This window comes from Camelus bactrianus, chromosome 3, assembly GCF_048773025.1.
Source record: "Camelus bactrianus isolate YW-2024 breed Bactrian camel chromosome 3, ASM4877302v1, whole genome shotgun sequence".
NCBI lineage: Eukaryota > Metazoa > Chordata > Mammalia > Artiodactyla > Camelidae > Camelus > Camelus bactrianus.
This window is the reverse complement of record NC_133541.1, coordinates 2,727,178-2,743,061: the sequence shown is the minus strand read 5'-3', so window position 1 is coordinate 2,743,061 and position 15,884 is coordinate 2,727,178. Positions and strand designations below refer to the sequence as shown.

At 60.2% G+C, this 15,884-nt stretch overlaps 2 protein-coding genes across 2 annotated transcripts; one reads left to right on the top strand and one right to left on the bottom strand.

The window, feature by feature from the left end:
- Nucleotides 1–6,016: 6,016 nt before the first annotated feature.
- NDUFS6 (NADH:ubiquinone oxidoreductase subunit S6) lies at nt 6,017–12,891 on the bottom strand. The gene is made up of 4 exons (XM_010970357.3): nt 12,723–12,891; nt 11,849–11,902; nt 7,233–7,355; nt 6,017–6,482 (listed from the first exon to the last, which is right to left on the bottom strand). Exons 1-4 carry the CDS (start codon nt 12,852–12,854, stop codon nt 6,417–6,419), a joined length of 375 nt encoding a protein of 124 aa, XP_010968659.1. The 5' UTR covers nt 12,855–12,891; the 3' UTR covers nt 6,017–6,416.
- Nucleotides 12,892–12,951: 60 nt separating this feature from the next.
- MRPL36 (mitochondrial ribosomal protein L36) lies at nt 12,952–15,603 on the top strand. Its single transcript, XM_010970355.3, has 3 exons — nt 12,952–13,032; nt 13,340–13,873; nt 14,866–15,603. The coding sequence occupies exons 2-3, from the start codon at nt 13,617–13,619 to the stop codon at nt 15,152–15,154; spliced, it is 546 nt and encodes a 181-aa protein (XP_010968657.1). The 5' UTR covers nt 12,952–13,032; nt 13,340–13,616; the 3' UTR covers nt 15,155–15,603.
- The last annotated feature ends 281 nt before the right edge of the window (nt 15,604–15,884 follow it).

Genomic DNA, 15,884 nt, shown 5'->3' with positions numbered 1-15,884 from the left:
CATTTGTACAGACGGCCCCATGTTTCCCAGCTGCTCCCTGCAGAGCAGGGTCCCGTGAGCTCCTCACCCTAAAGTGCCATCTCACCTGGCGTCCAGCTCGGTGTCTCCCTTCCGTCAGGTTGGATGTTGGGGTGAGAGCCTGGTGAGATGTGGTGCTGGGGTCACATGAAGCCCAGCAGTGCAGACACCGGTTCACGGGCGAGACTCCTTTAGGGACCGGGAGGGAGTGCCGCTCCCAGTGGGAAGGAATCCCCACTCCAGAGTGGAGGGGGCCTGATGGAACCGGCTCACCGAGGCCCTGGCTGGCCCGTGAGGGAAGGTGGCACAGCCAGCGCCCAGCGTTGGTCTCTGAGCTGGGGAGACGAGCCTCTGCCAGGCCTGGTGGGAGGGAGGGGCCCCCGAGAGGCCCTCGCACAGCTTGGTCCCTCCCCCATGGCAGGTTCTGGGCCCGCGGTGCCAGCACTGGGCAGGGTATACACACACGGTGTTGAGACCCCCACACAGCCGACAGCCACCTGCCCGAGGCCATGCTGGTGCTGATCCCCCCGGCCTATCCTTTAGCCAATGCTTTGTCCCGGGTCATCCAGTTCCACCTCTTCCAGGCCTGACCCACAGCCAGGTCAATGTCATTTCCAAAGGTCCAGGAGTGGCCAGTCCTAACTCCGCGTGCCCCTCCTTTCCAGGTGAACTGTGTGGCCTGCTGCTCCTGGGAAGGCGGGTTGGGCATCCGTTCCCGGTCCTTCTGCTCAGTGCAGCTGTCCCGGGCGTCTCCTCAGACCCGCCTTCCACAGTCCAGGAAAAGCCATCTCCTCCCCAGTTCCCAGTCACTCCGCAGACGGGCCGCCGTGCCCTTGGGAAGGACCATGTATTGATCGCATCACGCAGGTGGGGGTCCCTCCACACCCAGCCTCGCCCTCTGTCCAGGCTCCATAGACCTGGAGATGGAGACAGAGTCAGTTTTGGTTTTGTTTTTGCCGTGCAAGTCAGGTAACTTCTGAGCTTCTGTCCATCTTTCTTGTCCTCGTGTGAAGAATTGTCCCACAGCTCTGACCACAGCCTCGGAGAGCAGCGGGTGGATACTGGTCACTCGGAACCACACCCTGGGTCCTGAAGGTCTCCACTGTCCTGGAGTCCTGTCACCTGCTGGCACGGGGCCCGGTGGCAGGACAGCACCTCCCGATGTCAGTCCTGGTGCATGGAGGGCAGTTCTCAGCGAGGGGTGCTGTGGCCCCTCGAGTGGTGGATGGAGTCCCGCAAGACCCCTTCCTCAGCATCCCCGCCTCATTCCTGTGGACACCGTCACGTCCACCTGTCTGCACAGCTGCCGTCCCTCCCGCGGCCGGAGCCAGATCCTGGGTGCCCGGTGCGGCCTCCCACCTGCCCTCCGAGCCACCCCGCCTGTGCAGCAGGGGTCAGGAGGGCCCTGACACCTGGAGGAGGAGGGTGTGTCTAAGGGGCTCCCAGGGGCAGGTAGTGTATTTTTCCTCTGGGCTGTGCTGAGAATTGACCGTAGTTTCAGCCTGGAGGCCACGGGGCTGGGGGGCCTGTTTCCAGGAAGCCAAGGGCACTTACAAGACCAGACCTCAGTGAGGCCCCTGAACCTGCTGATAAATCGCTGCTTCCACAGCAGGCGAGCGCCCTGGGGTCTGCATGGGGTCCCGTCTCCATGGACTCGCTGCATAAAACCTCACCTTCCATCCAGGTGACACGGTTCCTCTCGGCAAAAGTCAACCGGTTGCATTTGGACTTTTGCTTTCAGTGACCCCAGGAGAGGAAGGCGAGTCAACCCGGTCCGGTGCAGATCCAGCTCCAGGGCCGAGGACCAGCCCCTCTGCGGTCCTGGGGGTGCTGGACGGTCTGGGCCGTTCACAGACGTTCCGGAGCTGCACCCTCTTCTGGCTTACTTTCCTCACCTGCACGGCGGGGCGGGGCCGGGCGGGACCGTGCGGGGAGGGGCAGGGCGGGCAGGCTCCCGGGGAGGTGGGCACAGGGACACGGGCACACACGCACCTGCCGTGCACTGAACTGGAGACACCGATGCCCCCGAGCTGCAGGGTCACAAACCACGTGATGTCTGACCCTCGGTGGGAGCGGCCCCTCCCCGGGGCAGCTGGACCCCCGATGAAACCCTGCTCACCAGCACTCCCGGTGAATGGGTTTGCCTTTCTTCCATTTCACCTCAGAAACAATTCTTGCCGTTTTTTTTGTCTCGAGGTGAACTGGCAGGCGGCCATGCCACTTACTTACTTTCTTCCGCAAATACTCCAGTGTGTGTGTTTATTCCGAAGATTGTTTCACAGAGAGAAAGAAAACATCCCTACTTTTGTCTCCTCGCCTGGGGAAGCCGCTCCCCGGCACCACTCTGCTGAGCCCCGGGGGGGCGCTGGGCAGTGACGCCCACCTCAGTGTCAGCGGGCTGGTCCCCGGGTGTGGAGCCTGCGCTGCGCACCCGGCGGGCATCCGAGCACAAGCCCCGCCACCCCTCCCGGGCAGTGGCCGCAGAACCCAGCCTTCCTCCCGCCTGCTTTCCCAGCGCTGTCCTGGGAGAGCAGTGAGAGCACACCCTGTTCCCTGTCCTGGGGGTGAGCGTCCCCCAGACTCACGCCCCCCTAGAACCTCTGACTGGACCTTATCTGGAAATCAGTCTTTGCAGGTGTAATTAACTAAGACAAGGCCATTCTAAACCCAAGAACAGGTGTCCTTACAAGGTGGCCACGTGGAGACAAAGACGTGGGGAGGGGCGGCAGAGACGGGGGACCACCAGCCCAGGAGCTCCAAGGACTGTGGGCACCTCCAGAAGCTGGGGGGGCTGGAAACACCACTGGCTTGGCCCTCGGGGGGATCGAGGCCCCGAGAGGCCCTGGGACCCCATGACTCAGGCTTCCGGCCTCCCTGAGAGTGAGTGAAGCACCAGCCACAGGAAACAGCACGTTTCTGCCTGGATACCCAGACTCACTGGCCCCCCCTCACCCGCAGATACTTTCCAAGACGCCCAGAGGAGGCCTGAAGCCACAGACGGTGCCCCGCCCCACGTCTGCTGTGTTTTCCCACACATACGCTTACATGCCGGGGCCACTGCTAGGCAAAACCAGGGTCACCTGAACACAAGCACCGCCGTACCGAGACACCAGAGCTGCCGACCGAGAAGCGGCAAGTGATTCCGGGTGGACACGCGGGCACAGGGCCGATTCTCTCGTGGGCAGGACGGGACGGGGCAAGAGACAGGAGACCGCATCGCACTGCTCAGGATGCCTAGAAATGTGTCACTTACGAATTACCTCTGAAAGTACCCATTTAGTACTGTCAGAAGGAAGTTGGCAGCAGGTGACTGAAGCCGGGACAAGGGGCCCTGCACCCATGACAGCCACCCGAGGGCTGACGTGAGTCACCAGCTCACTGCAGGATGGGGAACCAGATCAAACATCCGCCATAAAACCAGGGAACCGCTGCGCACGTACAGGTGAAGCCCTCCCAGGAGCCCCCGCCCCTCGTTCTGGCCCAGTGGGACCCAGCATGGCCAGGCAGAGGGGGCGGCCTGGGCCCCCCAGGACAGCACTGAGCTCACCCCCATGTCAGTGACCTCAGCGCCCCGGGCGAGGCCCTGACCCACCTGGCCTCGCACAGGTGCCGTGGGTGTGCACACCTGGACTGGCCGGGGCAGACTCTGGTCATCACCCATCTGCACACTTGGGGCTGAGGTTGGGGTGGATCCCTGACCTCACACCCCTCACACGGCAGAGCCCGCTGCAACTCCTTCGTACCTGCAGTCCAAACACGACGTGGGGGGCAAGCCCAGCCTGGCTCATGGGAAAGTGCACTTGACTCCTGACAGCCCGCTGCCTGCCTGCCATCCCTGCTCACTCACCCCCTAGAGCGGCCCTGCAGGTGGATCCAACTGGGTGGGCAGAAGCAGGGCCGGGAAGCGCAGGGACTGTGCAAGGGGGACGTCAAGCGGACCCACTCCTGCTCATTGCTGGGGATGGGGGGAGCAGCAGAAGCAATCAGGTCCCCAGCCCTGGGTGCAGCGGCTGACCCCTCCCACCCACATGGGACCCATGGGGGAATGGAGGACCTTCCCAGAGGGTTCTAAGGGAGTAGGGTAGGTGGTGAAGCCCGGTGGTCCTCACGTGCAAAGGCAGCCGCTGACACCGACTGCAACTGGTGTGTTAAGAATTTTTTAATCTAATGAGCTGCCATCATGTTTCCCAGTGTTCACCTGACTTTTCTGTTTTGAAGAAAAATCAACTTGTATTACAGGGAAAAGAGAATGAAAACACAAATTCTTTCAAGCAAAGGAGAAAGAGAAGCACAAAAGTGCTGGGACAGACGGGACAGAACGAAGCGGTGGATTTGAACCTCAACACGTCAGCCGTTACATGACGTAAAAATGGACTGAACTCTCCAGCTGGGAGACAGGATTTTAAACTGTATAAAAACCAGGTGTATTTAGTGTACAATATACCAAGTATATTGTATGTTGGAGACAAAAACATAAACATACATTAATGTTGAGAAGGACTGAAAAAAAAAAAAACCATGAAAATACTTAATGTAGTCGGTGCAGCCAAACGACACACCAGCAGAGGAGACTCAAGGCAGGATGTCTTGTTCGAGACGAAAACGACTCACACTCGTGAGAGGCTCGTGCCGGGCACGGGTGAGTCACAGAACCAAGAGCACAGCCTCTGTCACGGACGGGAGCGTAGACACCCCGCAGCTTCATGCCAGCAACGTTGAAAACTTAGGTAAAACAGTGAAATTCCAGGGGAAAAAGCCACCAGCTACCAAAACCAGCTCGAGAAGAAAGCGGAGCCCTGAACCACCACGGGAGTCAGAGCTGCGGCCGGTCTGCCCACAGCTGGCCAGGCCAGGCCCAGAGGACTTCCTGGGGTTCTTGATCAGAAAATGGGGGCCCCCCAACTGCAGGTGAGCACGACCCTGGTGCCAAGACCTCAGGACAGACAGAGGGGACAGCACAGGGAAGGGTCTGGGCTCCCCCGGGAAAACAGAGGTTCACTTTAGAGCCATCAGTGCAGTTCACTGCGTCAGGCGCTTACAGGAAAAAGCACCGAGTTCCAGAGGTGAAGGGAAAGCACCGGGCAAAAGCCGACACCCACGTGAGCCTAGACCCTCGGCAGGTCACAGGCAGAAGGACCCCTGCAGCCCGGGGCTCGGCCCGGCCCTCCCACCGGCCGCTGCGCCGTCTGGCCCAGGTTCCGAGGCCTCCCTGTGTGCGGGACCTGTCACCCCAACCCCATGCACTCTCTGCACCCATTTCCAGCCGCGCCCCCTCAGCGGCCCCTTCCCACTCAGGCATGTTCTCAGTGCTTGAAATCATCGTGCACCCACTGCCCTGGTCAGGCTGACGGGCTCTCACCTACTCCAGGCTCCCCCTAGCACCACCCCCCCCCCGGCCCCACCGAGACCCCAGGACGCCCATCCCCACCTCCTCTCCGAGCCTCCACCTCCCAGACCACTCGCAGGGCCAGCCCAGGCCCACCGCCGGACCGCCCAGCCCGGCAGCTCCCACCCGAGGAGCTGGGGCTGTACCCACTGCCCACACCAGCCCACGGAGCTGCGCGGCCCCACTCACCACCCCCCCCAGGGACTGCCTGGAGCCAGGAGCAGCCCCCTAATCCTCCCTGTCCACAGAGATGCCCCTCCCTGACGGGTGAACACCACTGTAGCCACGCCCAGGACCCCTGACGGTGGGCACTGTCGTCCGGCTCCCAGGTCTGACCATGGAGCACCGGGCGCCCCTCTGGTAGCTCCCATTATGGTTCTGTTCTTCATCCAGAAGCTTAAATGGGTTTCTCTTCTCTAAAGTTTAGTTTCACCGCCTCATTTACAATAATCAGAACTCACCACGTGTCCCCTCTCACCAGGTGAATGTGCTCTCTCACTCACTGTGCCCCTGTGACCCACCCACAGGCTCTCCTCAACCCAGGCCTCTGCTCTGGGGAGACCCCTCGGCCTGTCATCACCTTCCCCCCCGATTCCCAGCCAAGCCTCCTCCTTCTTTCTTCAGTCTTATTTTTATTTTTGTTTTACAATACATCATAATTACGACTCTTTAAAATATTCAGACTGTACTTAACCCGGCCCACGTGTGACTACCATCACCTTCAAATGGATATTGAACTTCCTGGGACTGAAGACGCTGGACCACCCATCAGACGGAAGGAAAGTGTGACCGCAGGTCGGAGACGGGCCAGGAGCTCCAGCCTCGCGTGGCCATGGCACCCTCCCCGCAGCCCAGAAGCACCCGGCAGGACCCCAGAGGGGACAGGACCACAGAGGGGACCTTCTCCGAGCCCCCCTCCTAGGTGAATGTGCGACTTCCGAGCCGTCGGGGAGAGCTGAGCCGTGCGCGGCCGTCCAGGAGAGCGCCCCCTTCGCTGGCCCGCCGCGCCGCCCTAGTGGTGGTGCTGTCTGAACTGCAGGCCACAGTAGCCGCACGTCCCTGTCTTTGTTTCTTTGTCCTAAAAAATTCAAAAGGAAAGAGTTCCTGTTTAAGTTCCATTTCAAATCTAGACAGGTGTAGACTTCAGACCCCAGAAGTACACACCGCCACCGAGGGGTGCTGGGGCAGTTCTGAGCTCACTGCCAAATGCCGGGCGTGCGTGGCTGTGCCAGGGGTCCCGGGCTCCACCCGACTTGCTGGGGCACAGGCTCCTCGCCCTGGAACATGCAGTCACCTCCAGCAATGCCGCAAGGACAGAAAAGTGTCAGCACGCAGCCACTGCCGGCCCCACGGCTGAGTCCTTGTCCACCCTCCCAGCCCACGAGGCAGGCTGCACCCTGGAAGGACTGGAGGGCAGGGTGCCGAGCAGAGGCCCACCCGCAGGGCTGGTGTCCAGCCTGGACTCAGCAGAAGGGGCGGCGGTGGGTCCTGCCGACAGCCTCCCCTCCCCCGCCCGCACGCGGGCGTTACTGCGTGGGGCCTCCTCGGCCCCTGCCCTGCGTGCGGCTCTCCAAGGCTCCATGTGTGCATCCCTCAGGGACATAAACACAGGCGCCGAGGCAAGGGTTACTGGGGAAAGACACACCCCACGTGTTTGGGAGGAAGGTGGCGCAGCGCTGGTGACACTAAGGGCATCACACATGGGTCAGACAAGAGGTGCCCTGGACACCGTGGCTCAGTCCCTATCGTTCGTGCGGTCTGCGCCAAGGCCAGGCGGGAGAGTGCCGTGGGGGGTGGGCAGGACAGGACAGGTCGGGCGGTGCATTACCAGGTTTATGTAGACTCGCGGGTGGCCCAGGGCGCCCCCGCCGCCGTCACACGATATGACTCGACTCCCGACTTCGCTCACAGGCTGCTCTGCTATCAGATCGATGGCAAAGTTCTCATTTACCTGGAGCAAGAGAGACAGAAAAGCCTGTACAGACAAGTGCAGAAACTAGACACGTGCACGGAGTTTAAAGTCACGCAGGCAGCGCCCACGGATGTTCGCGCACTCCCAGGAAGGGCGCAGACCGCTCCACTCGACTGAAGTATCATCACCGTGCATCTCCCAGGCACACAGCAACTTAACACACGTGCGCAGTTGCTTTTCAGTTGGCTATAATTTCAAACTCACAGAAAAGTTGCAAGAACTGCAAGAACAGGAAATTCTCACCTGCCTTTGACTGGATTCGCGGATACTAACATCCCACCCCACCGGCCTGTCGCCTGTTCCCCACCCCTCACCTGCTGGAAAAGACTAGAGGCAGCGACTAGCCCCAGGGCAGGGAGCCCCGCCTCTCCCACTCACTCTGACAGGACAGGGTTCTGAAAACTCAGCTGGTTCTGGGCCCCAGGCAGGACACGTGACAGGTGAGCCTGAGCCACGCTGTGCTGGGGGAGGAAGCCCCAGACCCCGACGGCTGCTCCACAAGGGGTGACAGACGAGGCACCTGAGAAGCGAGGGTCCTGGGGGCGAGGGCACCTGGATGCGAGGGCACCTGGGCCCGAGGGCTCCTGGGGGACGAGGGCACCATGACTGCAAAGGCCCGAAACACAACAATACGATTACATCCATGGTCCCCAGAGAGGTTTTTAAACCATTTGCTTCCTTACTGCAGGGAATCAACGCATTATTTTCAAGGTGGTAAATGAAGGGAAAGAAGGGAGCTCTCGGCCGCCTTCGGCGGGGAGCCGGTCCCGCCCCGCACCAGCGCTCACACTAAGAGCAGGGAGCGCATCGACCCTCCTGCCAGAGCTGCAGACCCGGAGACGGTCGCCCACAGCAGAGGAACCGGAACCAGAGCCAGGAGTGCCCAGGCAAGGGCCCACGGGCCTGCCGCCACCGCAGCAGCTCCCCGCTAGGGTCAGATCTGCTGCCGCTGCTGCCTCCTAGCCGGCTGCCCCCTCCAGAGGGCAGGGCCGCCGGGAGAGACGGCCGCGGCCAGGCCACTGTGGGCCCTGGACGACAGGGGCCCCCCAGGCGGGGGGAGGGACGTGTGGGCGCCTGCAGGTTAAGAGAAACTGAGCACTTTGACAACCACAATGCACAGAACTCATTTGGATTCGGAGTCCAACAAGCTGCAAAATCATTAAAAATATGACACGATTGGGACTATTTATCACCACCAAGATACTTAATTTCAAAGAACCACGGTTAAGTTCAGGTGTGGCGCTGCCGCTGCAGACGTGACACCTTCTGGGGGTGTGCCCTGGCGGGTTTCGGACCCGAGGACACCACGTCCCAGCCCGGCTTCAGGACAGGCAGCAGGGGTGCCCGGGAGCACCCTGGCCGTGAGCACTGGGACTGACCAGGCACCTGGGGGGAGGCCACTGCACAATTCCCCCCACTGCACGCAGCTTCACTTTTGCAAAAGTTGCAAAGCAGCCATTCGCGCATCCTGGCTTGGCAAACAGTTCATCTCACGACCCCCTACCGCGGCCAACGTGAAAAGCTGGACAGGGGACACGCCTGGAGTCGGCCTCGGTGGGCACGGGGGAGACAGCACTAACATGGTGTCCTGAGCACCTGGGGCACAGGACAGAGCTGACGGGCCCACACGGTCCCAGATGTGCCTCGGAGCCCCAGTCAGGAGCCTGCCCCCACGCCCAGCTGGCCCTGCACCCCAGGTGCTCCACAGTCCCGTGAGGAAAACCCGGCACCCCTCCCTGCCCCGGCCTCTCCCTTTGAAAGTGCCTGCGGTGGCCGCCGGGTCAGCAGCCGAGGTCTGTGTCCCACAGCTGGGCTCCAAGGGTTACCCACCCGCCGGCACCTCTGAAACCTCAGTGTCTCCTCCACACCATCAACCCACCCAGGATGGAAAACAGCACGACCACATCTTGAAGGTCACACATCTCTGGTGGCCAGAGGGCCATGGGATTGGGACACAGTGACAGAGGACAAATCCAGTCAGGGTGGGACCCCCGTCCCCTTGCAGACGCCCCTGGAGACAACACAGCGACGGGAGAGATGGCTGGACGCAGAGGAGACGCTCGCGAGTAAACGCCATCTGAGGTGAATGATCTTAGTATCTGTCCATCACACAGGTGAGAAGGGCTGTGCCAGGTGGGTCCTGGAGGGTCAGGGCCACCCACCCTGCAGGCCCAGAATCCCACCTGCAGAGAGAGGCCAAACGCTGCAGCGAAGAGGAGGAAACAAGAGAGTCAGCACAGACCAATCTCTGTAAATAAGGGGGGGGCAGGGGGAGACCATGCAGTTTTAATAACATTTGAAACGAGGACGAGCAGTCAGTCTGGCAGCTGTTTCCCAGGGGCCTGCCGGCTCCGTCCGTCCAGGAGCACGGTCCCGAGCAGAGTCCCTCACTCACAAGGAGATGCGGGGCCCCCACCCTCTCCCAGCTGACGTCTTGAGCCCACAGAACGTGGGCAACACCCTTGTTTTCAGAAAGCCTTGCCAACCACAGATGACACTTCTGTAAGGCTTCTCCTTAGATTTCTATTTGCAGAGGGAGCAGGGAGCTACCCGAAGTGCAGCTCCGCCAGGTCACACCGGCCACGCGGCCGGGCGCTGTTTAGTTTACCAGCCCCGAACCAGCCCTGCGATGACGGCTCTGGACGGGTGATGTCCTCCCCGCCTCTGCCACACGAAGCCATGTGCCACTCCAATGAAGCCTCAGCATAAATGATACACAGTCTCCCCGAGTGACAAATGTGTCACAAAGGTCACACTAACCAGCTCCCAGGCCCATCACAGGTGTCTGACACCTTCAACTGACGCAGGACAGCCCATCTCTCACAGTGGCAGCTCCCTTGCGACCTGACCCCAAACCCATGATTAACATCTGTTCCTGAAACGGTGGGGATGCAAAGAGCCCCAGGCCCCTGAAAAGGCAGCTCAACCGTCCAGCTTCCTGCTCTCTTGTTCCTCAGACCACGGGCAGGAGCACGCGTTTCTAAAACTACACGGAACTGTAGGGGCAGTAAGATCAGCGGCTGTCAGGGACAGGCAGGCGGAGGCGGAGCACAGGGGAAGACCCTGTGTGACGCCACAACATCAGATACAAGGCACTGTGCATTTGGCCAAATCCACAGAACGTGCAACACAGAGAGGGACCCGAGTCCGGGTAAACCATGGACTCGAGTTAGTCGTAAAGTATCAATAGTCTGCAAGCGTTCAAAGCTGTCAGTTCTAACAAAGGCAGCACATTCTGGCAAGATGTGCATGACAGGGGAACTGCGGGGGGAAGGGGGGCACGTGGGAACACTACACACTCTGTGCAACTTGTCAGTATACCTAAAGGTCTTTTAAAACAATGCTCTCTTGGAAAACAAAAACAATTTTAAATACTACGAAACACCACTTTCTGTTGTAAAAACAAGGGCCAGAGCAGGGTGCCTAGTCATCGTGACAGACCCGCTGCAAGATTTACAACACGGACAAGTGTCCCCCAACACTCATGATCTGCCACAGGAAAAGGTCCCAGAAACCCCGGGTGGGGATGGGGTCAAGGGTCGCAGCAGTTCAGGACCGGAGTGAGCAGATGGTCACAGCAAGGGGACACCACCAGCATTGCCTCCTCCATTCAGCTGTCACTGGCCTCACTAGCTCTGATCTTAGATGTTTGGTTTGGTTGGTTTGGTTTGAAGTTGCTCCCCCATTGTCCCCTGCAAGGACAATCAGAAGCCAGAAGCCAAAGGGAGAGCTCCCAGCAGAGAGGAGTTTGTGACAGGCTGAGCTGGGAGCTGGGGGCCAGGCCGCAAGGCTGGCCCCAGGGCTTCAGGACCCCATCTGCCGGAAGTGCTCCATCCAGAGCACCAGACTCCTTCCCGCCACCCACCCCGCCCCAGACCACAGCCAGAGTGGGCCTGGAAGTAGTAACCAGACACGGGAATGGACGATGTAACCAAGGTCAGAGGGGAGACGCAATTCAGGGACAGTTGAGAAGGGCGGTGGAGGGGGTGCAGACTCCGGAGCTGGCAGGCACGAGGGGAGGAAGCAGGAAGAGAGCAGGCTCCTGAGGCAGAAGGACCCCAGCGCCCAGCAGTCGCACTGGTGTTTCAGGGAAGACCCACCCCGTGCCGTCTTCAGCTTGACCATTCAAGTCCCTGAAAGAGCCAGTCTAATCTATGGGGTGTGAACCACAGAAAACATACCTCCAAAAGTGACTGGAAGAGCAATTTTTAAAAGGAGTGTAACACAGAAATGGAAAAAAGGTCACTCCCATTTATACACAACCCACAACTATCCTTGCAGGGCGTCACGCTGCGTATTTTAGGGGAAAAAAAACAGAAACAGACATGTTTAACGTTTAGAAGAAACACAGAATTCCAGAGCTCCTGAACTGCTCACAACCTGAATTTACTTAAAGTCCACATATTAGTTTTCATGTCTTGTTGGTTACATAAGTTTTATGAGCTCACCTCTCTTTTACATCTTTTACGTACCTCTTTCTGGCGACCTACAAATCGAACTTTTCTGTAGTCTTCATCCTCATAAACCTGCAAAGAAAAAGACAGTGTGTGACTTTTACTGCCCAGTTCTGTATCTTACATCAATCATAAACCTCACAGGAAAAGTGTTTTCTTAATGGTTAGGCCGTTCAGGATCACACACGTGGGGCGTGAGTGTAGCATTTTACAGCAGGATTCCTAAGAGGACAACAGGCAGTAATGCGAACCGGAAGGAGCGGGGGAGGGGGGGGAGTAGAGGAGAGAGCAGCTCAGGGGAGGGGGGCACCCCAACCTCCAAGCAGGCAGGGCCCAGAGCTTCCTTCTCTCTGAACCTGCCTGGTGATGTCTTGACAACGTAGGAACCCACTGTCTCATCTTTCAGGTTATAATTATCGTCTACCTCTGTTTTTGTAGTTTAGGGTACAGCAGACCCCGAGTTGTAAAAATGTGGTATTTAATACTGTACAAACATTATAAGACTTGACCCTTACAATCGGCACTTTCTGACTCCGGCGGCAGCCTGCCCACAGTAACCAAGGAGCTACCCCGGGGAACAGCCTTGTTTTACAGTCGCAGAAGCTCTAGGACCAGACCCTACAGTAGCTGCGAACACGCCGTGCACGCCTGAGCCCCTCGGTACCCCTGCGGGGGCTGGGCCGGGAGCAATGCGGGGCGGGACACCGGAGACTGGACCGCGGGCGCTGGGCCTGGGGCGTCAGGGGCACTGGGGGAAGGGACTGTGGGGCCTGGGGCCCCGGGAAGCTGGACCGCGGGGGAACACGGGGGACCAGGGGGACCAGGGACACAGGGTACTGGACCGCGGGATCTGGGGGCCCACCTGGGCGCCCCTCCGCGCCGCGGCGGTTACCTGGCCGGTATGCGTGACCTTCTCCCCGGACGGTGAGGTCCGCACCCCGAAGCACCGGGCGCCCCTGGGCAGGCTCCGCGCCGCCGCGCCACCCCGGCCCAGCAGCCGGAGAAAGGTCACCGCCGCCGCCATATTGCCGGCTGACCTTCGACCCCGCGCGCCGACGCTCCGAGCGCCGACGCATGCGCACGGCTTCCGCAGGGCCGGCTTGGTCGGGACTTATCTCGCCCTTGGGAGGAGCGCAGGCGCAGTGCGGTCAGGCAGGTGCGGCGGACAGGTGCAGCGGCGGGCGGGGGCTCAGCCCGGCGGGGTAAGGCGGGAAGCTGCGTGCAACGTTAGCACTTAGTGACTGCTCCACTTACCAGGGGCAGGCGAGGGAACATGGATACGGAAGATGCAGTGCTTACATTCGATGGTAATCGATAATCATGTGGGGGTTACATAGCGAATGTTGGTGAATATTGAAGAAGGGTCCTTGCTTAGAGAGGAAGTTGGAAGTACATCATGTTACGCGGTGCGCTTTTCTGTGTGGCCGCGGGGATGACCTGTTTTGGGGTTTCTGCAGCAGAGCCCAGTGCAACTACCAGTAAGGCACAGTCAATGGTATCCCCATGCAGGTCAGCCCCGAAAGGCCTGCTGCTCTGGAGCACGAACAGGCAGGACCTCGGCTCAGGGTTCCGGCCTTGCTTCTCTCCTGCTTCTCATGGCCTCCTCCAAACCGCCTGTGCACAGACTCGTCGGGAGGGTCAGCTTACACGGCCAGGCCCACCAAGGGCGAGGATGATGGGCGCAGGGGACAGTCCTAGAGCTGGGGTAGGGTCACGCACCCCACCCCTCAGAAGCTGAGGGCATCCACAGCTTGGACTCTGGGGAGGTGGAGAAGCCGACGAGGCGATGAGAGGCTACAGTGCACAGAATACCTCCCGGAACGGAAAGGTATCCCCAGATCGGTGCTCAGAGGCAGGCCCGAGCTCACCACCTGGGCAGGTGCCACAGCGCTCTGCCAAGTCAGCAGTGCGCCTTGCAGTGCCACGGAGCCGCGCAGGTGAACTCCGTCTGCAGCTCACCTTCGTGTGCATGGAGAGTAGATGTGTCCACGCGGACCCATCGCGGAAAGGCACGTGCGGCAGTATCATCATGGAATCTGGGCAGTGAGTACCTGGGTGTTCGCCATAAATGTCCTTCAACTTTTCTCTATGTTGGACAGTTTTCATAAAATGTTGGAGGAAAAAAATTTAATTGCAACCGGTTCGGATCAGGGCCTATTTCCACGTGTTTTCCTGAGCGTCGCCACATTTCTCCCAGGATGTCCACTTAATACAAGCATGTGGTTTTTCTAGACTTTGTTCTGACGTTGCTATTTATCAGTTTTTAAAACGTCTACTTGGTTGTGACTTCTTTTTCATTCTAGATACCTACTTTAATTCTCATTTTTGCACCCCTCCCCCCCTCCCAGGAACACCCCCAAACCTAAAATTCCCGGTGGTCCACAGGGCTGGGGGCGTCTGGGGCGGAGGGCTTGGGGGCCTGGGAAGGGAATGCAGTCTGCGGAGGAGAAACTCAGAGCCTTCGGGCCCGAGCATCCCGCGGCTCCGCCTCTGCGCCCAGCCCGGCGGGGACCGCCACGTGACCCTGCCGCCATCTTGCTTCCTGGCAACAGTCCGGGCGGCAGCGTCGCCGCCCCACTGCGCAGGCCCGGGCGAGGGCGCAGGCGCAGGGGCTGGCGAGGCGCTCTGCCGGCGGGCGCGGGTGCGTTCTTTCCAGGTGGGGCTGTCCCTGGGGTCCCCAGGGCTGGGGGCAGGGCAGGCTGGGGTTCGGGGCTCCGGGAGGGGGCGTCCCGGGGATCCCTGGCTTCGGTTTCCCGGGTGGGCTCTGGGCCGAGGTCGCCGCAGTGGGCAGCGGCCTCACTGGTGGTGACTCTGCAGGCCCGGCCCCGGCCCGGACCGCGTGCCCCCTGCCCCCTGCCCCCTACCCCGCGGACTGGCCGCCCCGGGGTCGCGTGGACGGGGGCAGGGCCGGGGCGCGCTGGACCCCGAGCGCGGCGCCGGAGCCCGTGATCCCGAGCGCAGGGACGCGGGGAAAGGACGTCTGAACGGGACGCAGGAGGCGCTGGAAGCCGTACAAGCCTTCCCCTCTCCCCCAGGTCCAGCCACAGCATGGCAGCTGCTCTCCTAAGGAAAGTGGTTTCCTCCGCTGGCCCCCTGCTCCGTCTCTGCGGTCGCCCCCTCTCGCTCTCGCTGGGGCCCCTGCGCGCCGCACCTGCGGCCCCGCTCCTGTCCGCCCGCCTCGTGCTGGGCCTGCAGCCCGCTCTGGGCTTCAAGACCAAGGGCGTCCTCAAGAAGCGCTGCAGGGACTGCTACCTGGTGAAGAGGCGCGGGCGCTGGTTCGTCTACTGCAAGACCAACCCGAAGCACAAGCAGAGACAGATGTAGGCCCCCGGACTGCCAAGCCCCGTGCAGAGTCGTGCCCCTGCCTTAGGAGGTGGTGTCGCCTCATGGAAAGGAAAAGTGTAAACCTCCTGTGGACTCAGATCTGCTGGCCTGCCGCTGGCACCTCACCTCTTGCAGCCCCAGGGCCAGTCAGGCCAGAGCCCCACCTGGGGGGCGCGCCTTTTGCCTCCTGTAGGAGCTGTGTTTGCTGGGGTAGAGGGCATAACAGGATGGAGAGAAACCTGGCCTGATCCCGCCGCGTCAGAGCAGGCTCCGCACAGAGACCTTCCTCGTGGTGCTTTCAGTCCTGTCTCTGCGTTCAGCCACACCGCTGCTTCCCCGGGATTCGAACGCTATTCCCAACAATTGTCCCAAGGCCCTTAGAAATCTTTAAGTCACGGGAAGTTTAACTTGTTTATACATACATAAAGGTATTTTGGGTATCAGTTAAACATGTTGTCATCCTTGGTCTGAGACTTGAAAAGAGTTTGTGCACGTGTGTCTGTGTATGCATGGGTGGTGTGTGTGTGTACACACGTGTGTGCAGTGGGTGTGAACTGAGGCAGTGGAACTGCTGTCAGGGACTCTGCAGACTGACCTGGAGCCAGTGACATGCAGGGCCCTGATGTCCCCTGTCACAGGGTTGCCTCTGAGCTTTGAGTCATTCTCTGCTGGAATGATCAGTCTCAATTTGGTCTGAGGTCTGAGCACATGTTCTGACACATTCTGTCCA